This window comes from Saxophila tyrrhenica, assembly GCF_035928015.1.
Source record: "Saxophila tyrrhenica strain CCFEE 5935 chromosome Unknown scaffold_14, whole genome shotgun sequence".
In the NCBI taxonomy this organism is placed as follows: Eukaryota; Fungi; Ascomycota; class Dothideomycetes; order Mycosphaerellales; family Extremaceae; genus Saxophila; species Saxophila tyrrhenica.
Window position 1 is genome coordinate 470,900 of NW_027041746.1, and position 25,909 is coordinate 496,808.

Sequence of the window (25,909 nt, forward strand, 5' to 3'; positions counted from 1 at the left end):
TCTTCGAATCGGATTGCCGGCCAGTGCACGCAGCAGCACGGTCCTTTGATGGGCATCCAACCACGCCAACTTGGCGATACGGTCCGTAGAGTGTGTATGCATGTTGTATGCATGCAGGTCGCTGCTGGTTCTCCACCTATATCACAGCCTCGTTGTCGTTAGCTAGTGCGCAATGTCTTCAAGATGAATGCGCTGGAGTCGTGAAGTTGTCTGCGCGCGTCGCGTCAATGCCTCCTATAATTCTTCTGCCGAGTTCTCCTCTCCCCAGCCTTGCGCACAGTGCAGCTCATCCAAGCGAGATGAAGTCGATGAGCACAGTCTCCCAAAAAGTATAGATCGTCGACAAGGTTGACAGGGCTCGGCAGTAGCGGGCGCCACGCTCCGCCTAATCTGGGGCAGCGTCCACGTTTCATGTGCTTGCGCCAGGAACGATTTGCAACGTGGCAAGCTATAGCAGAACGTCTTATACATAGTATTGCGGGTGCGCTGGCAAGTCACCACGTCTGTCGTTATCACATGCTAACGGTCGTCAAGATATGGGCAAAGGTCCCTGTGAGCAACTGCCGGCTCGGGAAACAAGGTTAGATTAGATTAACGGCAGGGGTGGATCCAATGGCGATGCAGCCGAACTCTCCGGACCAAAGACGGCAGAACTCAGAAGCATAACAATCTGACCATGTTGGAGCGTTCGGTGAGACTGCAGCGCAAAGCGCGACGAACCGCAATAATGTCTCAGCATTCTTTCACACATCTACAAGACACGCACTGTCAATGGCCCCAAATCCCGCAGCAACCTGTCACACATTAGCTTCAACTTCCCAAAAAGACCGCAAAGACATCCACTCACCCCGCCCTCCTCAGAATCATCCCCCTTCGTCCTCAACAAGTATCCCGCATCAAAGTTCTCCAGCACCTCACGCTGTCCATCCCCTTCACCCTGCCGCCACAAACACGCCCCATACATCCCAAGCTCGCAAATCACACCACCCTTCTGCGACTCGCCGTTCCTGAAGATAACGTTGCTCTGTGCCGGCGGCTCGATCATCTCCATGAGGATGTAAGCCGGCCATTGCGTCTCGGGGAGCGTCTTGAGCAGCTCGGGGATGGCTTTGCGGTAGACGTTGTTGCCGCCACCTTCGCGTTGGGGTTTCATCACGTAGCGTGCAGCTGTTGCTGGATCGGTGGCGAGTTGACGTGCTTCCTGGCCAGCGGTGCTTGTGTCGAGGGGGTAGATTGGAGCGAAAGTTTTGAGGACTTCTGTGGCTTGCTTTTCGTTTGGGAGGAAGCGCTTCAAATGTGGGGAGTGTGGTGTGGCGAGGACTTGCTGGACTTTCTTCGTGCCAGCCAGCTGCAGTAAGACGCTTGGGCACTTGATCGCTGCGCTACGCTCGAGATGTAGTCGGGCGTCCCAGGCTTCCTGGCTTATGTACTCGGAGGGTGCGTAGCCGGCGCGGAAGTAGATAAGACTAACTTCGTACTGCCTGTTTGGCGTGTGAGGTGGCGTATAGATCAGCTTCCGATCAGAGTCCACTCTTGTGTCCTGCAGTACCCTTCCGAACGGCAACCGGAATGTTCTCACGCCATGGTTCTCGTTAAGTGCGTACTCGATGTGTCTTTGATCGAAGACGTTTCGTTCCGGGTCCTGAACGAGGAAGACGACACAGGTCTGAAGGCCACCGCTGGATTTCCCATAAGCTTCATGTGCCTTCGCCATACCCTTGGCAAGCTCTGGGACCGATGGACTAGGTGGTACTGAGGAAGGTGAAACGATGCTTGATATGCTCTCCGGATACGCTCCAATGGACAGCAGGTGCTTATGTAAGCTCGACACTTGAGTGGAGAGCCCACCGAAAGAAGAAGCAATGGTGTTGAACTCGACTTGTTTGACTGAAGGTTGGGGTTCCGAGGGATCGACATGCACCATGTAGTCTGACCTAAAGAGACCTAGATTCAGCGTCTAGGTTATGGTTAGCTAGCTGGTAGATTCTATCAGAAGTGAATAGTGTCTCACTTGGGCGTAGCCTTCTTTCTTCACTTTCATGTGAACGTTCCATAAGTTGGCCATGAAGTCGTCGATCTCTATTAGTCTACGTATGCCGGTGATCAGTATGACAGATCACATGTAAGGCAGTGACGCAGGTGACGTCCTGTAACGCATGTGTGTCTTTTAAATTTTGCATCTCAGGAGAGTAAACAAGACTAGACGAAAGCACCTACTCCCCAATAATCTCTCCCAGCCAGGTTTCGTCACTGGCGATGGCAGAGTAAAGTTCATTGTATGCTCCAATGACCGACCGTGCCTGCTCGAAGCATACTCGAGGGAACAGGCTTGGAAACAAGGTCACCGGCGCGGTCGTCGCCAGTGCCACTGCGGGATCTGTCTCTGGAGATACATATGATGGCGTGGGACGAACGGCGAGACCGTGGGCGATCGAGAAGTCCTTGAGACTGTTGAGAAGATACTTCTCCTGCTCGCCACCGAGGGGCGGGGGGTAATCCGGGTACATGTTGCCTTGTGGTGCCGCCATCGTTTGTGAGAGGACAACCTGTAAATTCGTTGTGTTTTTGAGGAAGAGGTCGGCTTACCAATACCCAGACGACATTTCGCCGAGATATTGCCGACAGCTACCTTCGACTTCACACCTTCGCTTTCACATGCTCGGCGCGTGCAGCTGCACGGAATCAGAACATCACTCAAGCTCCGCCTACTACACGACGCGTTCCAAGTGTTCTCCGTCATCACTGCGAGTATGAACCGCCTCTGGACGTCACGGCGATCGGATGAACTCTGGGAGTTCGTCCTGCTCGAGGAGAGGCGTGGCAATATATTGACACAACTCACGTGAATGTGAGATTTGCACCTCTGTCGACAGCGCTCGAATTGTCCGTCACTCGTGTGTCTCTTTTGCTGCTGTTGCGACGTCACTGGAACAACAGATCCTACGGCCTTATTGTCCACATCAACCTTCAACCTGCGAACCACTCTTCTCTGCGTCAAAGGTCAACCACCAGGAGTCTTGACGGCACGATATTTGTTGTCTTTTGCGTCTTTTCTCGAGAAGAGACGCGAAACCACGTGACGCGCGCGCTAGCGAAAGTCACCTCCAAGTCCAAGGCAACTCCACACCTCACACCTCCTGACAACCACGAACTCAACCACTGCGAACAACACCAGACTTGCGGCAGCATGGCCTCTACAGACGACCCATACGACTGGGACCTTTCCGACGTGCAGAACTTCTTCCGTAACGATGCCACCAAGTACATCGCAGATGTGCCACGCGGCAAGCTTCCGGACATGGAGCCCTTTCTCGCAGCTCTAGAAGAGAACCAGGTTGAGGGCTACACTCTGCTCAACGACCTGACCAGTGAGACGTTGAGAGACGACTGTGGTGTGCGAGTGCTGGGTCATCGCAGCATGGTAATGCGCTGTATTACGAAGCTCAGGCGAGAATCACAGAGGTATCTCCAAGAGCGCAAGCGAAACGAGGTGCCTTCTACACTGACCGGAGCACTTCTGGACAACCCCGCGGCTCGAGAACCTGACTCTGGAATTGCGCCACCGGAACCGAGCACCCAGGCCACTGCCCCTCCTACGAGCAGGCAAAACGAGACACAGGTGCTCGATGTGCAGGGCAGGAAGCGTCGCAAGCTTGTTCTAAACACTGTTAAGCCCGCCGGCGGTTATCTTCAGGATTCTGAAATGTGCATCGAACGGCTCTTCTTCGGTGGCACTCCGTTTGGAGGTCAGATGCCAGATACGGACCTGCCGTCTAAACACCACGCAAACAGTGAGGACAACTTCCAGTTTTTCGCCCAGCCAGGCTCAATAGGAGCAATCCACCACGTTTACCGGCAGATGCGACACTTCTTGAGCAACACCGACTACCTGGATTTGCGCAGATATGGGCGGCCTGCTGTCGGCATTCTCCCGTATCGCGAATCGCAATCCAGGGGAGTCCGCTCTGCGATGGTCATACAGTTCCCCGAGGCTGGAGACACGCCGGTAGCTTTGCGAGAGGAAGCTACGAAGCTTGACAGAGAGGATGCCCCAGATACAGCCGATGCCCAGGAAGTAGAGGCCGACAACAATGGGCAGTGGGAGCATCTTCTCGAGAACCACAAAGCACAAGAGGACGACGTTCTGCCCGTATTCGGCGCTGAAATGGACGAGCATGACCCTGAAGCAGAGGCGCCGGAGGAGAGTATTGCCGGCAGTGACGATGAGTCTCAAGCAATGGAAGTTGCCGAAGCAGACAACATCACCGACGAGAGAAAGATTGAGATCGTCGAAGAGTGCATCGCGAAAAGCATTGCAGAGTGGCAAGACAAGCTGCCGAAGCGGGAAGAGAAAAGCAAGCGGAAAATTTGGAACCAGATGAAGAAAAGCCGCATGGTCCGCGCCAGCCTGATTGCCAGTGCGCAGAGCGAGATCGATCACTTGACAAAACACCTTAATACGCTGAAGCGCGAGCTGTTGAAAGACACCTGGTTCAGCGAGAGCAGTCTAACCGCACAGTGCGGAATGCTTGAAGGCACGATCGAGAATCGCGAGATGGCACGCTGGAAGATCTCGGTGTGGCAGCAAAGGCAAGAGCCAGATCGTGCTGCTCAGGTCACCAGGAGGCGTGCGAACGTGCCACCGTCATCTACCGCAGCGAAGTCTTTGCAGTCTGCGAAGTTAATTCCGCTCCCTGAAGATCGACTCAGTTTCTCCCCGGCATCGCAGCCCGTTCAGGACCAGCAGGAAGTTGAAGAGATTATGTACGATGCTGACGACGATGACGAGCATTTCCATACTCCCGGAAACAGTCCTCCTGCTTCTGCAAGTGCCGATATTGGAGCAGTAGATTCTGCGGACGATTTTGTAGTGGACACTGAGGACGATCACCTGAATGAAGCCAACCTGACTGGAGCCGACCTGAATGGAGCCGACCTGAATGGAGCTGACCTCACGGGAGATGACCAGTACTCAGAGACAGATGCTCTGACGGGCGCGGAAGCTGCACCGCCACCTCTCGACACAGGTAGCAAGGACGATAGCTACACACCTGGCTCTCAGCTTCCAGACTCCGAGGACGAGCTGGTGACTCCCTCCAAACTGATCAAGTTCAGACTACACAGCTCGACCCCGAAAGCACCAGTGGGAAGCCTGCGGAGGAGAACCAGCATCATCCCATCCAATCTGACTGAGTCTTCTCCTAGAAAGCGAGGCCGTCCGAAGAAAGTTCTACCGCTTACTGGCGATGCCATGGATGCTACGCCCTCGGAGATAGATGCCTGGGACTTCAAAAAGCTCGCACGGGACAAGGACAGGCAGCGGATACTGCTACACCTTGTCCGCAAAACTGGAGGTGACGTTTGTCGTGGCCTCGACGATCTGTTGCGAAAGCTGGGACCGACCTTCAAAGCGGACCTGGTGGAGTCTTGTAAGGCATTTCGCTCGAATGAGCCGCTTGACTTGGATCATAGCGACGTCCTTGACCATGCCCGTGAGCTCTATATACGCTGGATGTTTCTGGACAAAGACCAGGACGCAGTGGCTGCTCTCCCAGACAACGACTTCGAAGTCCTGTTCGACCCGGTGCAGGCCGGTTTGTTCTCCAATATGCTGCGCAGATGCTTCACGAAGAGGACCCTCGTCAGCCCTTCGAAACCCAGTCCGGCGCAGAGAAGTGCCACGAAGTCGACCTCGTCCAAGATCGGTAGCTCGTCAGCTCCAGTGATAATATCCTCGAGCGACGAGCGACCGGTCGATGGACTGTCGGCGAAGCACCTCACACCCCACAAGAAGCGGAAGCGCGAGGTCAAGATCGATGCCAGTGCAAAGCAAAGACGTGGTGTGGCTGCAGAACGCCAGCGCCGTTTCGACGAGTCTCAGACAACAGACCCAGCTCGCCTGCTTTCCATGATAGGAAGTGACTCTGCTCCTGTCGAGATCGAGATCAACCCAGTCCGAGACGAGGATGCCGTTCCTATCTTCATACCACAGTTCATCGCTCGGCGGATGAAGCCTCATCAGATTGACGGTGTTCGCTTCCTGTGGAGGGAAATAACGGCTACTGGAGAGGAGGAGGATGATGGCGCACAAGGCTGCATGCTTGCCCACACAATGGGTTTGGGCAAGACGATGCAGGCCATTACGCTGCTGGTTACGGCCAACGAATGTGCCCGTTCGGACAACAAAGAAATCCGATCTCAGCTGCCCAAGCATTTGCGCCGCAGATCGATGCGAGACCGGTATCTCCGCACTCTGATTCTCTGCCCTGCCTCTCTGATGGCCAACTGGCGCCGCGAGGTGGGGGAGTGGGCCAGAGGTCAGCTTGGTGATGTCTACATTATTGAGTCAGGGGCGTCCAAAGCTATGGAATCCAATGTGCGACAGCTGGAAGACTGGAAGGTGCACGGTGGTGTGGTTCTCGTTGGTACAACCATTTTCACCACTATGGTAGCCGGCAAGAAGTCTGTGAAGGCCAGAACTTCCACGCTGGCTATGGATGACGAGAGCGTGCGAGTGCAAGAGCTACTGACCCAGGGTCCTGAGATTGTGGTTGTCGACGAGGTCCACAAACTCAAGGATGAGCGCACGGGTATTTCGAAAGCCGCCAGGAAGCTGAAAACTGAAAGTCGAATTGGCTTGACGGGTACACCACTGAGCAACGAAGTGGGCGAGGTCTTCTCACTCATCGACTTCATCGCTCCCGGCTTCTTGGGAAACCACATCGAGTTCAAAAGTCACTTTGCCGAGCCTATCGTCCAAGGGACGTTTGCCACCAGCACCTCGACCGAGAAACGGAGGAGCCTCGTGAAACTCAGGGTACGTCAAACTAACGGGCGAAAGGCTTCTCCAAAAGGCGATGACTTGTCATGGGTTGGCCTGGGCCTCTTTCATTCCAGTACCCTCTCGGAGATACCTGCTGACCTTTCTATTCATCACTACAGGTCCTCCACGCTGAAGTACAACCAAAGGTGCATCGCGCGACAATTGAAGTGCTCCGTGGAAGCTTGAAGCCGAAGACCGAATACGTCATCACGGTGCCCTTGAGCGAATTGCAGAGGGAACTCTACAAGACGACAGTCAATGCCCTGGTCAACAAGGATAAGGGCGAGGACGAGGTCAGCCAGTTTATGTTCTTCGGTCGTCTTGGAGTTTTGAGCTTGATCACGAATCATCCGAATGCGTTCCGTCACAAGCTCTTGCAGCCGCCAAAGAAGAAGAAGAGCAAAGCAGGCAAGGACGAAGTGGATATGCCTCGCGATAAAGTCGACGCGCATGGCGACGAAGACACAGAGGTGTTGGATCCTGATGACTCTAACGTTCCACTGACAGAGAGCGGAGCCGCGACGCCTTTCGCGGTTGCTTCACCGAAGGATGCGGAATCGGAGTCTGACCCTCATGAACAGGACGTTTACACACTCGGGCTCTCTCAGCAGACGATCAACAGCATACTGGACAGCTTCGACGATGACATCAACCCGGAGATATCTGCAAAGATGTCCATCTTCATGACGCTTTTGAGTTATTCTCTCGAATGTGGAGACAAGGTATTGATCTTCTCGTCCAGTATTCTCACGCTCGACTACGTGGGACGGCTGTTGGATACGCGCAAACGCGAACTCGGCGACTTCGGCCGCATTGACGGCAGGACCACAATGCCCACACGCACACGCCTGATAGAGAACTTCCACAAGGGCGATTTCGACATCATGCTCATCTCCACGAAAGCCGGAGGTGTCGGTTTGAACATCCACGCCGCGAACCGAGTCTTCATCATGGACTTCCTCTTCAATCCGACCCACGAAGAGCAGGCGGTTGGTCGCGCGTACCGCCTCGGCCAGACCAAACCCGTCTTCGTGTATCGATTCGTTGCTGGTGGGACATTCGAGAGCAACCTTTACAACATGCAGATGTTCAAGACATCGCTAGCCCAGCGTGTAGTCGACAAGAAGAATCCCCGCCGCAACGCAGAGAGGAACGCCAAAGACTACTTCTATGAGCCGCGAGAGGTGCCGCAGGAGCCGCTCAACGCGGAGTTTGGCAACGATCCGGAGGTGCTCGATAAGTTGCTTCTCCGACACGGGGACGGGCTTGAAGAGCCTGGGAAGATTGATACGCTCATCAGGGCAATTAAGACGATGGAGACGTTGCACGAGGATGCTATGGACGCGCCGCTGGACGAGCAGGAACTGAAGGAGGTGAATGAGGAGATTGCGATGGGCAAGAAGAGGCCGAGGGGGAAGAAGGCGTTGCTTTCGACGATGCCGCCGATAGCTGGAATGGCCGGGCCTTCTGCTACACAGCCGGTACCGCGCGTCAGCGCGGCGTTGCAGCCACCGGCGTCGACTTTTGCTGGTGCGAGCATGGGTGGGTCGCCGTTTGCGAAGTAGTGTTCTCCAGTATGCGAAGGGTGTTCATGGCGTTTTGAGAAGTGGGAGCGATGGAGGGAATGGTTGCTTTTACAGAGATACCCCATAAGCAGGCCTACGAGCTAGCTTGCTGCAGTTTAGTACAGTCGTGAATACTAACGAAACTCATCTGACATGTGTCTTGTCCACTTCCACTTCCTTTGAATACTGGTGGCAAAAGTTCAGGAATGGTATGGAAAGTCTAGGTCCGCCCTGTAGGCTACCGGAGGTGGATACTGGGTTGGACTGTGCTCGAAGCAAACGACAGCTTGAAGAGACTCAAGCAGACTGCTCGATAACTTAGGACCAATGGGTTCTGGGAGACCGCTACATGCGCTCGGATTGCGAGCCCCCAAGTGCAACGCCAAAGTATAAAGCTCAGATTGGATGATGGTTCTCCAAGACCAACGCCGTGTGGTCACGATATAATGCAACAGGCGACTGTGTTTCATAGACACCTGTCTCGGAGAAGTACCCACGTCGCGGTCAACCTGTTCTAAACACCGTTGAGCGGGAGAGAGACGGCCAACGTCCTGCTCAGCAAGCGACGGGGTGTCGAAAAACACGACACGGCACTAGAATGGACGTTCTGTTCCACAGTGGAGGTCAGGTCCTGGCAAGGATCAAGGGAGGCTCGTCTCCAAAACCGTAGCGGTACAGAAGAGGGTATATTTCTACAGAATACTGCCTTCCAGCTATATGTGTCTTGGAGATGAACTCATGTCAGACTAAGACCTCCTTGCGAAACTGGCGTCCTTCTAACCCCCAAGCAACATCAAACTATCCAGCAGCAACATCCCCGTGGTAGCAGCAGTAGCAACTTTGAGCCCTCCCCCGGCGGAGCTGCCCTTTGCCCGTGTACTCTGCCGAACAGTAGTTGAGCTCTTGCTCCTCCGCTTGAACTCTGACATCTGCAACCGCTGATCTTGTGAATCTCCTGCTCTCCCCTCGCCGCGCTCGAGATCGACGCCGTTGGTGCTGTAATGTCGTGGCCTTCTCGGATCGTCTTTGTACCTCTGATCCTCCCGTCTCCGCTCCCATGCATCTCGCTTCTCCGCTGCTTCGATCGTCTCTGGACTTAGACGTGCCCCGGCTGCGTGTAGCATGTCTACTAGAGGTAGATAGCCATTCTGGAATGCGAGATCGATCGCTGTCTGGCCGAAGTGCGTCCTCGCGTGCACGTCCGCACCATAGTCTATCAGCAGCCTCGTGATGTTCACCCTTCCTACCCGTGCGGCTGCAAACAGCGAACCGTCGGCAAACCACTCCTCAACCAATCCATCTCGTCTTTGAACGGCAGATTGGTATCGGCGGAACCACAGATCATTTGGCCTAGCACCGCGTTGGAGGAGGAGACGGACGGTTGGCTCGTGGCCAATAGCGCAAGCAGTGGATAGTGCTGTCTCGCCGTCCTGTCCGCAACCAACTTCTGGACGAGCTCCGTACAGAAGTAGTGCTCTGACGCATTTGTAGTGGTCCTTGACGACGGCTTTGTAGAGCGCACTGGCTCCAGAAGGCGCCACGAAGCCAGTGTCGGCTCCTTCTCGAAGCAAGAGATCCACGATGTCTGAATAGCCGTTTGACGAGGCCCGAAAGAGCGCTGTCTGCTTCTCGACTTCGTTGATGTCGATGCCATAATTCAGCAATAGCTGAACGATACTGAGATACCCGAATAGAGCTGCTTGAGGTAGAGCACCCTGTTTCTCGTGATGGGCACCGTACTCCAGTAGCAGTCGCACCATTTCTGTATTACCATCGCTGACCAGGAGACGCAGCAAGCCCTTGCCGTCGGCTTTGTATACGTTTGGGTTAGCTCCGTGGCGGAGAAGCATGTGTGCGGTTTCAAAGTGTCCATTTCGAGCTGCTCGGAAAAGGGCGGTTGTGTTCTCGAAGGCAGTGTTTTCGGTTACTGCTCTTGAGCCCGTAGACTCAATGTTGTAGCCTTGCATGAGGAGACGTTGTGCATCTGACGTCTTCCCCTCAGAGGCAGCTTTCGGCAGGGTACCATCTCCTAGATCGGCAGACTGCATGGGAGGCCGTTGGATGTCCGCAGGTCGGCGATAACGCCAGATCATATTCGGAGCGGAACGCCTCCCAACACGCAGTCCTTCATCGCCACGACCACTGCCAGAGCTACCAGGGCGGTCGGATTGCTGCCGTGCCGCTCGTGGCATGGCTTGCGTGGCAGCGCGTGGCGAGCTACCATATCGCGATAGTGGCTGAAAGCCTGGTCTCCTCTGTCGAGGCGAGCTGCCTCCAAAGCCAGGATGCACTGGCGCGAATGCATTTGGACTCGACTGTGGAGAATTTCCCGCTGACCGCGATGCTCGATGTGGTACTGGGATGGGTATCTGAAGCGTGGGGCCCGTCGTAGAAGCTTGATATGGAGGTGGCCTTCCGTTCGAGGTCCTGTTCTTCTCGCTTTGAACGCCAGGTCGGTGCAAAATGTCTTCCTCTTCCTCCTCGAACAGCGGGTCCATCGAATCTCTGAACTGGCGATGAGTGTAGTTGTCCTCCTCGTCCGAGTCTTCATACACCGTCTCCGCCGTTGGAGGCCGGTAGTTATTCTTTGTTCGTCCAATCCAGGTTACAGACATTTCGCTTTTGTTATCATCGTCACCGTCCGGAGCGTGCCACTCGATCATACCTGAGGTTTGCAGCTCCATCAGCTTCTGATGTATGAGAGGTTTATGCCTCTCTAGATCAGACGACTTGAAGCCAGCCCCGTTCAAGTCGCGCCGCAGCTGTCGCCACACAGCCTTGTCATCGCTGCTGTGGTTCGAGAACACTGATGCCGTCTCAAGCCGTGTGCTCGCTTGCAGTGCGATCTTGTCAATAGCTTCGATGATCTTATCCTGTTGCTGTGCAAGGCCATCAACTTTATTCTCTATCCGCCCCACGCCGCCCAGTCCTAGCGTCTCGAGAAACGCGGCGAGAGTAGCATGTCGAAATTGCAGCTCTCGTTGTATCTCGACAACGTCTTTCTTGGAGAACCTCAACCGGTCGAGGACTTTGATGTGATCGCTCCCCAAGCTCTGGTGCTTGGCAAGTAGATCGTCTAATCTGTTCAAGGATGAGATGCACGATCGCGTGAGCGCTTCGAATCGCTCGCCGGACGCTGGGTCCCGGGTGAAAACTGAGTCCGGCTTGTCGACCTCACTTTTGATGGACGCAAAGAGGAGATCAAGGTTGGTCACTGTCTCTTCAGCTTCCTGGAAGTCGGAGGGCGCGTTTTTGAAAGACCTGGTGATATTCGAGAGCAGCCGCGTTACTTGGATGATGTCGCCCACTCCGCATCCGAAAGCCATCACAAGTGTAGTTCGCTTCGTGAAGAGTGGGAAATAGAGAAGAGGCAGATGGAGAGAGAGGATACCTCACAAGCTCGTAAGCAAGTACCTACCTGTCGGAGTCAGGACAGTCACGACACCACCACGATCTTCCGTGGTGGCGCAAGTTCCCGATTCCGGTGAGGCTACTGGAGGTTCGCAGAATCACCCGCATGACTGCGTCGTTTCGAGAAGCCTGCATAGAGCTATACCTTGTCGGGAGCAATGCATACTGCAGCATAACCGCCTGGCAGTAGACGAGAATCCAGGCCTTCTCCAAAAAAAAGGCTTGATATTCAAATGTCCTCGTCGGCAATCTGGCCATATGAAGACAGTCCATCATCGGGGCTGGTTTACGTTTCTTTCAAAGTCCTCGTCTTCTGTCCAGCGTTCCTCCCTCGCTCGCCTGGCCTGGTAGTTCCAAAGCTTGCATTAGCCTGCAGGCACTGCCACATTCCTGTAAGGCGTGTCCCTAGAAAATGGTCCGAAGCTTGTACCTATTAGAAGGGGCCAGTGTTGGCGGCTGATCCGTCGTCTGTCGAAGTGTCAGTCGGTTGATGCCCGTTAGGACAAGACGATCAGAAGCGATGTTTTGTAAAGGAGTGAGGCTCTCCCGCCGGTACGCTAACCGCATTGGACACACAAACACGTGATCAGAGATAATCGGAGATACAGCGCCACGAGCGTCCAGCTGGACGGTACGTTTCATGAACGATGAGATAATATACACAAGACAAGTGGCCATTTCGTAACGCCTGACCAGTGCACCCAGGTTTGTACAGACGGCTCGAACGCAAGCAAGAAACAAGGACCTTCCCATTCTCAACCATGTCTTCCATTCATCTTCACGCTTTCCGCGTCCTCCTCATCACTCATAAGTGCTTCAAGCTCAAACTCCTGTACATCCCTCAGCTGCCTTTCTGCTGCGCTGTGGCCTCTCGCGTGACCGTTTGGCAAGGCTCGTGAAGGCCCGTTTGTGCCATTGAGTTTCGACGGCTTGTTGGCTTTGTTCGGATCCATGTGCGCGGAGTACAGATGGAGTAGCATGAGAACGACTGTGAAACGTTAGTCAAAGTCCGTAGGTGTAGTGGGTGGACAGCGCTTACAGAAGAATAGCAGAAACGCCATGCTAAACAGAATAAGAATGTAGCTAACGTGCGTCACGTTAGCCGCGCTGAGCACCGCCATCTGCTCTTCGGTGGCGCCCATGAAGAGGAAGCCAGATGCGTAGAGCAGGTAGACTGGAATGTATTGAAAGCTGTGGATCTCCTCGTCCACGTCTCCACCTTCAGGTCCAATGAGGGTGTTCTTGTCTTTGAGAACGAATGAGATCTCGATGATCCTGGTGAGACCGGCTAGCATCAGAGTGTAGCCGAAAGTCTTGTGGACCTCTGTCGAGAGATGCAGATCTTGTGGATGTCCGGACATGCCCCATCCAGTCATGATGATAACGATGCCAGGGATCAAATTACGCCTTGGACGTCCGGCGCGGTCGCGCGAGAGCCATACGCCTACCAAACCTGCCGCCCACCAGATGACGCCCATGCTCGTGTGTTGGAAGTCGTTCTTCACCCACGCGTGACCCCATCGGTGTTCTGTAAAGGTGTTGACGCAGCCCCACAAGCTGATGACCAGGCTGTCGAAGAACTCCTGACTTCTGCCCGAGCGTGCCAGAAGCGCTTGTCCGTTCAGCAGAAGGGTCGTGAGCACGATCCCGTAGGCGATGAAAGCCGAGCCCATGATGAAATGAGCTGCGCATTGTCCGGTATGTTCGCCTTGACAGAAGCCTTGTGCCGCGATGCCACCAAACACGAATTGCACCCATGTCGCGATAGGCATAGCACATCCAAGGAATCCATGGCCCTTTACCACCCAGCCCCGTACTCTTCCTAGAAACCCTCGCTCAATGTGTAGCTTTAGTATCACGCCCATGCTCAACTGAACGATCAACATCAACATCAGCCAGTTCGCGAAGCCAGCATGAGCGTTCTTCCCAAACTGTCGTCCCTTGTGCATGTGCCCCATGAAGTAGCCTGGTATCGCTATTAACGCCCCAAGGACCTGGGTAGGCACATGCCATCGCGAGCGGATCAAGCCGAGCACCATTCCCGTAGGCATGATGATGCCCCATGCCGTGCATTGTATTAAGATATGGATCCAGAGTGTTGTATCGATGGGCTCAGCGCTGATGACCTTGCCTTCGGGGATGTGGTCATGGCCTCCATGCGCGGAGACGGTGTGAGTGAGGGAGGCGAGTATGGCGAGGGCAATCGTAGGTCTTGTCCGGAAGGTTGGCATGGTTGTGGTGGTGCGTTCCCGAGCGGCGTCAAGGAGTTGAAGATGAGGGAGGCGGACTTTGCGGGAGACTCACTGAGATGCTAGCGTCGCGCTAAAGACCCTGATTCCAACCTCACTCCATGATTGCACGCGCTCACGCGTTCTTAACCCATATCATAAGGACAACGTCCATCACATGTCGAGGGAAGCTGATCGAGAAGAGACATACGATCCAAATTATCTACGCTGCGGCCGCAGTAGTTCTCGCCAACCAAACGGCGCAATGGCCTCAGCCTCACAAGACTCACCTACGCGCACAGATGGACCTGCAACAAGTATGCCACCACCGTCATCAGACAGACGATCGCGCAGCTCGCCAGGCCCACCGTCCCAGAATGAGGCGGTGGCCCCAGTCCCAGGCATTCACAGTGATCCAGTTGAAGCCTCACCACCGTCCAACCCCCGACTCCAAGCTCTAGCAGCCAAGAAAGTAGACCTCGAAGCAAAACTCTTAGCCCTACAGGATCAACGCGCTGCTCTGGTCTCCCAGTCTAAACTACCATCTGGACTTGCAATGCCAGACTCCTGGGCCGAAGACGAGAAGACCAAGTCAGCGCTCGCGTCTGCTAATGTGACGATCAAGGAGCACATCTCGCTGTTGCACAAGTACAACGAGATCAAGGACATCGGGCAAGGTCTGATGGGGTTGATTGCGGAAAGTAGAGGTGTGAGGGTGGCGACTGTGATGGAGGACTACGGGATGGGCGAGAAGGACTAAGAAGGAACAAGAATGCGCGCTGGCTAAAGTGATTGCTCAAATGTGAGGCTCTTCTGAGGCCCGCTGTCCAAAAGTGGCTCGGCAGAGAGTCGCTACCTGTAGAGATGTGGAGGCAGGAAATGCGAGATAGCAAAGTGGAGGTAAGAAGCGACTGGTCATGAGCCCTGGTGCACATACTGACCTCTCCGCAGTGACAAGTAGCAGATGGCTGCACATCTAGCTCAGCACGACATGTATTGTGCTGCTTTTAAATGAGACCGGTTGCTAAGTCGAACAACGATATTCGACTCGTCAATATAGACAGTCAAGACACTCAAGACTTAGAATGCATTCCTTCGTACTCAGACCTTCTTATCACTGATAGGCTGCTGCTGCTTCCGCGACCCGACCTTTCTACGACTGAGCAACTGCTCCCGGTTGATCCAAACGACCCAAGCGCACAATATCATCGACGTGAGCGGGATGACGACAGCCCAGTAGATCCAAAATTGCGAAGATACTATGACCCGGGAGCCTTCGGAAGCATCTCTCGACACGAACGGGTCCATGCTGAATACAGACTAAAGACAAACGTGAGCATCACAACAAGAGCTGTCCTCGAGAACCACGTACCGCTACCGCTGTGAGCGGCAAGAAGATGACGGACACGAGCGAAAGCGTCTTCATCGCTGAGCTATCCCGCTTCGTCTGTGTTGCGATCTCGATGTTGGTACGACTGTCGTGCTGCTGCATCAGAGTGTACAGCTAGCTTCATGTCAGCAGGACTTCACGCCTCGTGGCGAGGAGAGGATTTACCGCCTGCACCTGCATCTCAAGCTTTCCGAACAACCTCTCCCGGAAGTTCATACCGACTCTCATCTTCCTTTCCAGCCGCTCTATGTACCTCTGCATCTCCTCCCTCTTACCGTCTTCCACTTGCAGCAGCGCCGGATGGTTCATTGCGCCCTCCAATGCATCGACAAAATCCTTGACGAAGTACGAAAGTCCATTGAGCAGATAATTATGCTGCTGCACAATCCTCTCGTGGGTAAGTCTGTGCTTCTCCTGTACGGTTGACTGGTCGATGTGCTGGTAGTCTTTTCCACGGTCCTGTTTCTCGCCCAGGAAGTAAGTAGGCATCAGGTCATTCGTACGTTGCACTTCGCGGATGCCTTCGTGTACGCCGCAGTACTGGTCACTGGTTATCTCGATCCAGGCGTTACAAGCGAGAGCTGGGAGGAGCAGTGGGTGGCAGCTGAGTGCAGGAGACCGGCGGAGGGTTGTGAGGATGGTTTGGAGTGGGCTGTGGGGAGCAGCCTTCATCACGAGAACGCCGTGGGTGATTCGGGTGGTGGAGCTGTATGATAGGGCCAGGTCCATCTCGTTGTCTCGGAAGGAGGGAGAGATGAAGTACATAGCTGGGAGAAGTCAGGGCTACGTAGATCTGATATGGTCTGAGGAGCTCACTGATGTCCTTCGCTTGAGAGGTCGTTGTTGATGATGGATCGGTCACATATTGCCTTCCATTTACCCTTACAGACACCGAGTCGGTTGGGTAGCTTTGCGGCAAGCCCAAGGACTTGATCATCGATTTGAGCACTTCAGGCTTCAACTTGAAGCCAGACGGCTTATGGTCAAGGAGGCAGAGGAGTCGAAGCCCGGCAGCAACAGGCCCTCTGCTTGTGGCTCGGTCGTAGACTCCCCCTTGTTTGATCCATGCTTGAAGAGCATTGTCATCTGCTATCTCACTTTCGAACACATCGGTTGAACCACTCTGGTCAGTAGTCAGTACATGTTCATTGCTCGCCACTTGGAGAGACTGACCGCGAAGATGTACAGATCAAGAGTTTTCGCTGTGGCCTCTGCGAATCTGATCGCTGAACAGCCTTCATCTAGGGTGTGCTCATCGAAAGACCCCGACCCGTGTGCGGTCGGCGGCGGGTTCATTCTCCCTCATACTTTATCAACATTGCCGACTTCTGGATCTTGCTTCTACTTCGTGACCATGTTAGTTCCATCTCAGCTCGCGTAGCCTTATCACGGCACAGACTGACAGCTGAGGTGGGCATGCATTAAAATGCGCCACCCAAGGCCATCTGTCTAACCGAAGGACTCGGCGCAATATAGCACAGCTGCATGGTCTGAAATAGCCTTGCGTTGCCCAGACGCTCTTCCTACAAGTCTGCAAGCTACAATTGTGCGATGGCGACCTCGATCTCAACGCAGGCGACTGACAGCTCTGCGTGTCAGTTCAGGAGGAGTCGAAGCATCGCACGCTTCACCACGCCGCGATGGGTTGCTATCCCTCGACTCAGCAAATGTATGAGGAGGATGCACGGAGAGCATTCCAGGTGCCGGATGTGGAGCCATACGAAAACGCTAGATATCGACAACCACAACCACAACCATATCACTACTACGCCGAACCCTACGAGCCCTATCCGTATGGCCGAGCCCCCTCTGATTACCGGAGTCCGTCAACGCCACGATATTCGACTCAAGCCGATCCACCTGTGCCATCTTCGGCGGCCTATTGGCGCCCGGAGGAGTCGAGACCCTACAACAACCAGGTGTCGCAGAAGCAAGCGTACAGCCGCCACGACACCCAAAACCAGGTCTCGACTGGAGTTCGACGTAGCAGTGGGAACGCCTACCAAGTGTCGCAACCACGGGCGCCCAACCCTTACAGTGGCAACAATCAGGTCTCTGCCCCATACCAAAGAGCCACGCCTGGTTACACTGGCTATGAAAACCAAGTGTCGCAGCCATACAGGCGATGACGAACAACGTGAGCAATGGATGAAGGCGACTTGGCTGACGGGACAGGGGACGACGGCGCCGGGTTGGGACGACGAGAATTGGACGGCAGTGTCATACTTGATCAACTTTTCAACTTTGCGCTTTCTGCTTCTTATGCTATACCATGTTCAGTAGTTCGCATCACTTGCTGCGTGGGTATCACGGCACGGCTGGGAGCTGAGCATCAGGCTGCATGCATTAGACTGCGCCACCTAAGGCCATAATGGCAATCTGATGAGCCTTCTGAGGCATCTAACCGAAGGGGTTTATACAGTACATGGTGCCAGCACATCAGCATCGCCTGCTATAGCCTGACAAGGCTGAGATGGCCTTCCTGCGAGGCCCCATGCCATAAGGGAAGACGCGTGAGCGACCTCAACCCCAACGTCCGTGTCCAGCAGCTTCGTGTATCGTCCAGACGAAGTGCTCATACCTATAAATTCCGACACGCTTCAATGGGTTGCTCTCCATCCAGCGAGCAAAGGGATGAGGGGCCTTATAACGCTCTGCCTCCCCGCCAGCGGAGCTCGCCACCGCGACGACATTCGGATCAGAATACCTCAAGATTCGGCAACCAGAGGTCATCGACTGTCCGCGCCACCAGTCGTCGAGACACCGCCAACCAGTTCTCCGAAGGAATCCCGGCAAGCAGTGGAAACGCCGACCAGCAGTCGTACTCTGTTTACGTGCGTGAAGCTTCCGGTAGCGGCAATCAATTCTCTTCTCCCTACCAAAGAGCCACAGGATACGACATGCAAGTGTCGCAGCCGGTCTGGCGATGATCGAGGACATGAGCGACGATCGAACGCCACACGACTGACGAGATGATGAGTGAGGACGTTGAAGGGACCTGAACGACTAGAGCCCAAGACTGAAAGATCCAATCCTATGGCAATGCGGACAGTAAAGCTACGTGTATGCATTCATTTGGCTATCACGCTTCTCTGCTTGTAGCTGCTGCCTTGTACTGGGGAGCAGCTGCTTAGTTTCCCATCATGACAAGGTGAAGTCGAAAGCAGCTCTACTCTGTACCTGAGGGTATGAAAAGTGAGCGAGCCACAGCCTCCATACCTTCAAGTACTATTCTCCCATTCCCATCGTACGGCTCCTGCAGCAAGATCACACCACCACCTTGGCTGCATGAGTGTGGTGTGATGTGTCTAATGAGGCCATCAGCCCATCGACCCGCCGCAGCAGCAGCACCGCCCAGAACACATCTACAATCCTGTCTGGAACGCAGCAAGACATAACAAGAACTCGTAGGTTCCGTAACGCTGCGCACCAGCTTCGCGTGATGGTCCAAGAATCTGTTCCTTCGTCTTATCGCAATGGGTAGCTCACACTCCAAGCAGCACCGAACAGAAATAAAAAGCGAGCCGACAAGGCGGCGAAGAGCGGGTGATCAAAGACTGCAGGCCGATGCTGAACGCCTTCGCCGCAAAGGCCATGAAGCGCGATCTGGAAATCTGTACTACAGCCGTCGTGCCGACAACCAGTTGCACCCCAAACCGACAAATCGTGACCTGTTCCTGGGGACGGCATCCGAACAATACAACAATTCACCGAAGGAGGCGCAGAGATACCGGGGCTGGGAGACGACCCCTTATTACTTCACGATCGGAGCAGCCAACGCTTACGACAGAGCGTACAAGTACCAGGACTCGACCTCTCCCAAGCGGTATCAATACGAGGGCAACGAAGCCGACCATAATCAGACCTCCAAGTCCATGGACAAGAAGGCTTATGATCAATACTACAACCAGGTTTCGACGTCTCCCAAGAGGTACACCTATGACGATTATGACTACAACGAGGTCTCTAAGCCTACGAAGGGCAGCTACGATACCGATGACTACAAACAGACCTCCAAGCCCCCAAGGAGAGGCTACGATCTCGACGACTACAACTAAACCTCGAAGTCCATAAGGGGAGGAACTGACGATGAGGGTTACAACCAGACCTCAAAACCGGTAGAATTGGATGCAACTGCACCTGTTTCCTTCTCGCCTCTTCGATTCCCTCGATGACTTTGGCTTTGGACGACCCCTGATTGATGATTGATTGCACTCAAAAAGATCCTTCGAATAATGCATACATACAGTCTGTTACTACCCTTCCCCACCAACAACACTCTACTCCGCTCCCGCAACTCCCATCTCCCCCTCCTCAACCGCCGCGCCCAACTCCTCCATCTCCCCCCCCCTCTGCCGCACCACATGCGCCAACGTCTCGTTGAAAGTCTCCCCGTTGTTGATGAACCACTCCCCGGCGACCTCCTTAACGTAAGCCTCCACCTGCGCTTTCAACGGACAATGGTCTCGCAGATGCAGGATCTGCTCTGGGTCCAGCTTCAGCATGTCTTCCACGACGTAGTAGTGAGTGATATCGTCGCCCCAGCCCTCGGCGCCTGGGTCCAGCCAGCGGGACGGCTGGTGGTGGCGGGAGTTCAGGTTCGCGGTGGGAGAATTGTGGAACCAGGATTCCGGAATGAAGGACGAGGGTGCGGGAGGATAATTGAGATGGATGTTAAACATCAACCCGTGCGGCTGGTCGGGATATCGTGACTGGTACTTGACGCGCATGCGGCCGTTGGAGGGACAAATATTGGTCCGCATGACCTCGCGCATGATCTGGTGGACGTCGTACATCTCCGCCAGCTCGCGTAGGGAGAAGTTGTGAAGTAAAGCGGCACGCGTTGAGACAACAGAGGGAATGCTGCGGCAGGTGCGGATGTTGGAGGCGTTGTGGAAGGCTCTGCTGAAGAGCCAGAGGCGGTAGACTGCTCGGCGGACGCGGTAGCGCTCGTCCGTTGTGAGGAGGCGGCGGGAGGCGAAGTCGGACTTCCATTTCTTGAAAGGGTAGGTTTCTTCCCAACGCTGGGCGACGCGACCGACTTGTACGACTTGCTTGATCAAGGCCGTTGATAGTGGGACCTTACGGCGGATGTGGGCCGGTTGGGAGGCGTTGTGGGTGACGAGCTGAATGATCTCGTCAAGCGGCCCGAACTCTGCTTCAGCGGTCGAGCTCAGGATAACGAGGTTTTGCGGTGAATGGAAGACGCTGTGGAAGCGGTGGGAGGTGGCGGATAGGGCGGCTGCCGAGCGGATGTCCGGTAGAGAGAGGAAGATCTGCGTAATGATCTCGGTGGGCAGGTACTCGAGAGCCATGTCGTTTGGTATTCTTCTGGTTTTGAGGGGTTTACTTCTTCGTACTTCTTTCTGCTGGCAATCTGGCACTCTTCTCAACTCGCTTTTTCAATCTTGCTTCCTCTCCGGTGGTAGAGTATGAATGGAACGAACGCTGAACGACCAAAAGCCGTCCAGGTGGTGGCCGGAGGGCTAAATAGCGTACACCCCTCCGTTGGGGCTATATTTGAGAAGAGGGCATCCATTGCTGGATGAGATCGGCAAGTTTGCCAGCCCATGAGGGCTGTCGTCGTGTCGTTCGTTCATGACTGCGTGGTGAGGAGACAGGATGATAGGAGTCGCAGACGTTGGAGAGAGATGGGGTGACCACCGGAGCTTTCACTCCGCTCCGACACCCTAACCCCAACAAGGCAACTCATTATCAAGACGATATGTCTCCCATCCCCACCCCTCCTACCCTCCCGAGCCATCCTCCGCCGGTCAGGCCCCCTCTCCCAGTATGGACTACGGCCACTACAACTGCCGCGACTACCACATCACCCCCCACTTCGCCCCCACCACCCTCACCCCCTCCCTCCCCCGCCACGAATCCTTCACCGAACTCGAAGCCCGCTCGCGCAGCCCCGCCTCCCAACGCCCCAAATTCCCCCTCCTCCGCCTGCCCCTCGAGCTGCGGCAACAGATCCTGCGGTACTGCCTCCCCTACACGCGCGAGTTCCGGGATTCCGGGCTGCTGACCAGCCATGCGAGGAACTTCTCCGCGGTGAAGAAGCGGCAGGCGAAGGGGATGGTAGTGCCTTCGACCTCGTGCGCTGCTGCGCAGCCGCAGCAGGGAAGTGGAGGTGGAGAGGGAGGCGGGAATAACGGGGTCGCGAATATCGTCTGGCAGCGCGGGACCACTTCCCTCCTTGCCGTGAATCGGCAGTTGCACCGTGAATGCGCCGACCTGCTCTACGGCAGCAACACCTTTTTGCTGTTCGTGACGTACAGCGGGATCAAGTTCCGGTTCCGCTGGCTCTTACCCTCCGGTCTCGCGCCCTCGCGGAGCTACGGGTTCATTGAGTTAATGCCGGAAAGGTATCTGATGCTGGTGAAGAAGGTCGTCGTACACGTCGATCACGTAGATCCGTACATGGGGATGATCAAATTCAACGTGCAAGGTCGGGGCTTAGCGGTCGGGCTAAGGGAGAAGATTGGGGTGTTGGTGGATGCTTTGCGGGCAAATTCATCACAGAGCGGGGATCATTGGGAAAGCGAGGAGGCGCGGGAGCGGAGGTTGGCGAAACTCTCCATCCGCGTCTCGAACGGCAGCGCAGTCGTAGACTCCCTCAAGAGCGACGCCGTCCGGCAGCGGGACGAGGAAGGCAAGATGAACGAGGATGTGGAGGAGATGCTAGAGCCTTTCGGGCAGCTGAGGGGGGTGAGGGAGGTTAGTATCGCGGGCGCTGTGCCGACAGAAGTCGCGGAGAGGTTGGTGGGGAGGATGAAGAGACGAGCGGATCCTGAAGAAGTGGCGGAGCGGAGGGTGTTTGATCGGGATGCGGCGTTGGGGAGGGATAGGGCGAGGACGGCGTGTGTTTATGGGAATGATATTGCGTAGCCATCATACAACAACATTGCGAGCCATGTGGATAGAGATCTAGATACCCGGTCATAAGACGCAGAAGCAGAGAGCTTGGAAAATGACATTTTGGAATGCGCTGATGTGCAAACATTGTATTCCTTCCTCACTAACCTACCCATCAAAACATCTCCATCTCAAGCACCATCTTCAGCTCCAAACATAACAAAAACCCGCATAAAGCGCAACAGGGATATCCAAACACGTCAAAACCAGCTGCTGCAGACCCCACCCACCCATGTGCCCCCCGGTGAGCACCCCATTATTCATTGCGTCCTTCCAGCGCCATGCGCATACCCTCCGAACCCAAGCATAATCCCGCTCATCCCGCTCATCCCACATTACGCCCACCCATCCCTTGTAGAAACCGGCAACCCCGTCTGCTAAACCATGAGTTCCATCCCAATGCCCGAATCGTCAATATCTCCACCACCACCCGCCATCTCATGCCCACCATGCGGCTTATGCTGTTGCAAATGCGGAGCTGGCGCGAACGGGAGGCTGATGCCTTGGGGGTGCTGGTGGTATTGCTGAGGGTAGCCGTACGTCATCATACCACTGTCGGGGGCGTGGTGTGGCATGCCGCCGTTGTGGTTGTGTTGCATGGCGTGGTGGGCTTCAGCGCCCATACTCGCGCCGCGACTGCCGCCGTTGGTGTTGCCGTTTTGGCTGTGCATTTCGCTGCCTTCGTGGAGGATGGGACTGTGGTACATCGATCCGCTGCCGTTGGGTGTAGGTACCATCTCGTCGACAGCAGGGTCCAGGAAGCCGCCCATTTCCGCGAGCCAGAGCGCCATCTCATCCACGAAGATCTTCAGAACCCACCAATGCCCATAGCTCGCGCCGTTCATGATGGTGATATCCCGCAGTGCAGCCGTACCGATCACGGAGACACAATGCAGCAGCGTGCGCGCTGAGGCGTTAGGAAACCGAGCAGGTAGTGAAGTGATGAAGGCAGACCAACGATCCAGCACATTCTCCGTCGAGACCGCCGAAGCACCATTGCGAGAGCCGGGTTGCTGCATGTTGTGCGATTGCAGGTAGTTCGCGAACGATCCGTTCTCGTCGAAGTTGAGCTGAAAGCTATAAGGATCGTCGTTGTAGTGAGGAGCTTGGAGCGGTTCGAGGAGGTTGCGCATTTCAGATGTCAGGAGCTGGTAGACCTCTTCGAAGCCGCAGGCTGGCAGCTCGGCTTCCATGACGCGTTTTGGATTCACCATAGAACTCCATTCGCGCCACATCTGTTCGCGATTTTGGTCGATCGTGAGGAGGTTTGCGGCGGCGTGGGCAGACTGATTGACTCGTATTAACCGGTACAACAAGCCAGCGAAGACTGTGGCTGGTCGGAGTTTCGCGTCCAGGACGTGCGGAGGCTGCGAAGCGAATGTCTTCGAGATGTGGGCGTGCAGGTTCGCTGAGATGTTTGAGAGGATGTTGATGACGATGACCGGCGCGGCTTGCAGAGTGAGCCGGGAGACGAACCGGACCATCGTACGGTACATGACGAGGTCGCACTGTTCGATCCAGGGGCTGAGGTTAGGATGAGTAAAAAGCTTCTGTACAGGCACAGTGAGCGTGCCATGGAAAGAGGTGTAAAGACGGAAGAACTGCTTTTCTTTGCAAAAGCGGATGCTGTCGATGAGGGATGTGCAATGCGTCCGATACAGCGCGAAGAGTGCATCGGCTGTGTCGAGGTCTGTCTTCGGAGGCAGATATGGGCGTACGTCGGGTAAAGTGATAGACTCGTTCTCGGTAAAGACTGGCAGGTTGCTTGATGGGAAGCGCAATGTGTGCGGGTAGGTCATCGACTCTGCGGTGCCGGGATGCATACCCCGTGCATCTGGATATGCGAAAGCTTGGCCGTGTGATGCTACTCTCCGTGGTGTTGGCGGTCGTGGAGGGTAGTCGAAGCTTGCGTCTGCGGTCGGGAATGCCGCAGTGTCTGGGCGCATGTGTGGAATGTTGTTGAAATCAAGCTGTGGTGCGTTCGTGGCTTGCGATCGTGGCCGACTCTCCGTGTAGTATTCATTGCCGTAGGGGATGGTACCATCAGCTGCCGCCTCGTCGAGAGCCAGATCCACGTAGTGATACTTGCTTTCACCACGCACCCCGAGTCTTCTCGTCTGAATACCAGGGAAGATGACTCTGACAAGCTTCCCGAACGACGCCGGGTTGAGTGGCACGACTCTCTCGGTGCCGCAGCGAGTCGCGTATTGAGAGTAGACTCTGTTGCGTGGGACGGACGTCTTTGCTGGCTTGCACACAGCACGCAGCCTGGTGACAGTCAGCATTCGTTATTGAACAGAAGGTTAGAGCATGACCCTACCATAGCATCGCAAACAACTGCTTGGTCTTCTCTGCCATCGGCGTCCTCTCTTTTTGGATGACCTCTTGAGCAACATCCTTCAGTGGCCGACCTTCATTGCGCGACAGCATCTCTCGAAGTTCCCGGTCGTTGGTGGCAGTGACAGCCGACCCTTTCCTGCGCTTGTCGTCGTGTCCCTCCGTCCCTGACTGTATAGGCACAGAGCCGTTTCGAGGTTGACTATTGTATTGTACATCCTGCGGCGGCATGTAGGCGGGATCTTGAATAGGATAGCCCAGCGGCGCCTGGAACGAGCCAGCCTGAGGATGGCCATGGTGATGTTGATGTTGCGAAATGTCATATAGCGGCATCTGTTGCGGCTCCATGGTCGCATGGTATTGCAGTAATGCTGCTTCGGGGTTGCCGTTCATGAAGGAGCCATGGCTGGGATGCATTTGTTGCTTCGCATCGTCATGCTGTGAGGTCGCACTTGTGGTGGATGCTCGGGAGTCGGGTCGCTGGGTACTCTGCGCCGATATGGAGGTGTTGGTACGATGTCTCGTCACCATCTTGTCGAGAGTCGGGAGGGATTCGGTGTGTTGTTGTTCAGATGCTGATGACCCGTCAACAACCGTCTTGTCGCTTTGCGACTGCCGCTCTGGTGGGTATCTGTAGACTCACACTCGCGGTGGACTTGCTGTCTGAACTAAGCGGCACTCATGAGCAAGTCAGTCGCTGTCTCAGACTGTCTCTGTGCTGTTGCAGTCGGATGTGTCGAGTGCGACAAGGTGTGCTCGTCGTTCCAGCCTCCAGCGGCGGGTGTCGGGTGCGGTCCAGGTGAGGGGGTCGGCGGCGTCCAGTCCAGAGGGATGGGGTGTCGCTGATCCAGAGGTGCAGTCCAGCAGACGGGGAGGGTTACCGGGGTGGAGTGCGCTTGGACGATGGCCGGTTGGGCGGTGGAAGGATGGATGGCTGTTTATTTACTCGATCTCGGTTGCGAGAGCAATCCACCCGTCAAATGTCGCCGTGCAGTCTTGGCTGGCGCAGAGAATTTTGTCCCAATGACAAGAAAGGTAAATGAAGTCAACTTTGCTGCATTACCACTTCATTGCATGGACGAAGGAGAAGGGGAAGTATGGGATTAGGCTGCAATGGAGGGGTCGCTGGTTCTTGACAACACTTCGCAGTTGCTTCATCCGCAGTGCTGTCTTCCTTCTTGCTTTACTTCTCGACCACGAATTGCGCCTCACTGGCTTGCTCGCTTCAGCGAAC

General features: G+C 55.1%; 10 protein-coding genes across 10 annotated transcripts; 4 read left to right on the forward strand and 6 right to left on the reverse strand.

The window, feature by feature from the left end:
* Positions 1 to 743: 743 nt before the first annotated feature.
* Positions 744 to 2,528, reverse strand: GSH2 (Glutathione synthetase; the record flags this gene model as incomplete). The annotated part of the gene is made up of 4 exons (XM_064805729.1): positions 744 to 794; positions 848 to 1,957; positions 2,012 to 2,087; positions 2,218 to 2,528. The coding sequence occupies 4 exons, from the start codon at positions 2,526 to 2,528 to the stop codon at positions 744 to 746; spliced, it is 1,548 nt and encodes a 515-aa protein (XP_064656189.1).
* Positions 2,529 to 3,187: 659 nt separating this feature from the next.
* Positions 3,188 to 8,388, forward strand: LTR77_008498 (uncharacterized protein; the record flags this gene model as incomplete). The annotated part of the gene is made up of 2 exons (XM_064805730.1): positions 3,188 to 6,817; positions 6,943 to 8,388. 2 exons carry the CDS (start codon positions 3,188 to 3,190, stop codon positions 8,386 to 8,388), a joined length of 5,076 nt encoding a protein of 1,691 aa, XP_064656190.1.
* A 776-nt stretch (positions 8,389 to 9,164) lies between these two features.
* LTR77_008499 (uncharacterized protein) lies at positions 9,165 to 11,907 on the reverse strand (the record flags this gene model as incomplete). The annotated part of the gene is made up of 2 exons (XM_064805731.1): positions 9,165 to 11,649; positions 11,807 to 11,907. The coding sequence occupies 2 exons, from the start codon at positions 11,905 to 11,907 to the stop codon at positions 9,165 to 9,167; spliced, it is 2,586 nt and encodes an 861-aa protein (XP_064656191.1).
* A 647-nt stretch (positions 11,908 to 12,554) lies between these two features.
* Positions 12,555 to 14,030, reverse strand: LTR77_008500 (uncharacterized protein; the record flags this gene model as incomplete). Its single annotated transcript, XM_064805732.1, has 2 exons — positions 12,555 to 12,787; positions 12,839 to 14,030. 2 exons carry the CDS (start codon positions 14,028 to 14,030, stop codon positions 12,555 to 12,557), a joined length of 1,425 nt encoding a protein of 474 aa, XP_064656192.1.
* A 262-nt stretch (positions 14,031 to 14,292) lies between these two features.
* On the forward strand, positions 14,293 to 14,787 carry LTR77_008501 (uncharacterized protein; the record flags this gene model as incomplete). The annotated part of the gene is made up of 2 exons (XM_064805733.1): positions 14,293 to 14,344; positions 14,366 to 14,787. 2 exons carry the CDS (start codon positions 14,293 to 14,295, stop codon positions 14,785 to 14,787), a joined length of 474 nt encoding a protein of 157 aa, XP_064656193.1.
* Positions 14,788 to 15,128: 341 nt separating this feature from the next.
* Positions 15,129 to 16,713, reverse strand: LTR77_008502 (uncharacterized protein; the record flags this gene model as incomplete). The annotated part of the gene is made up of 5 exons (XM_064805734.1): positions 15,129 to 15,347; positions 15,400 to 15,531; positions 15,583 to 16,184; positions 16,234 to 16,540; positions 16,591 to 16,713. The coding sequence occupies 5 exons, from the start codon at positions 16,711 to 16,713 to the stop codon at positions 15,129 to 15,131; spliced, it is 1,383 nt and encodes a 460-aa protein (XP_064656194.1).
* Positions 16,714 to 17,057: 344 nt separating this feature from the next.
* LTR77_008503 (uncharacterized protein) lies at positions 17,058 to 17,546 on the forward strand (the record flags this gene model as incomplete). The annotated part of the gene is made up of 1 exon (XM_064805735.1): positions 17,058 to 17,546. One exon carries the CDS (start codon positions 17,058 to 17,060, stop codon positions 17,544 to 17,546), a length of 489 nt encoding a protein of 162 aa, XP_064656195.1.
* A 1,347-nt stretch (positions 17,547 to 18,893) lies between these two features.
* On the forward strand, positions 18,894 to 19,475 carry LTR77_008504 (uncharacterized protein; the record flags this gene model as incomplete). The annotated part of the gene is made up of 1 exon (XM_064805736.1): positions 18,894 to 19,475. The coding sequence occupies one exon, from the start codon at positions 18,894 to 18,896 to the stop codon at positions 19,473 to 19,475; it is 582 nt and encodes a 193-aa protein (XP_064656196.1).
* Positions 19,476 to 19,697: 222 nt separating this feature from the next.
* On the reverse strand, positions 19,698 to 20,732 carry LTR77_008505 (uncharacterized protein; the record flags this gene model as incomplete). Its single annotated transcript, XM_064805737.1, has 1 exon — positions 19,698 to 20,732. One exon carries the CDS (start codon positions 20,730 to 20,732, stop codon positions 19,698 to 19,700), a length of 1,035 nt encoding a protein of 344 aa, XP_064656197.1.
* A 1,983-nt stretch (positions 20,733 to 22,715) lies between these two features.
* Positions 22,716 to 25,206, reverse strand: LTR77_008506 (uncharacterized protein; the record flags this gene model as incomplete). The annotated part of the gene is made up of 2 exons (XM_064805738.1): positions 22,716 to 24,606; positions 24,659 to 25,206. 2 exons carry the CDS (start codon positions 25,204 to 25,206, stop codon positions 22,716 to 22,718), a joined length of 2,439 nt encoding a protein of 812 aa, XP_064656198.1.
* Positions 25,207 to 25,909: the final 703 nt, after the last annotated feature.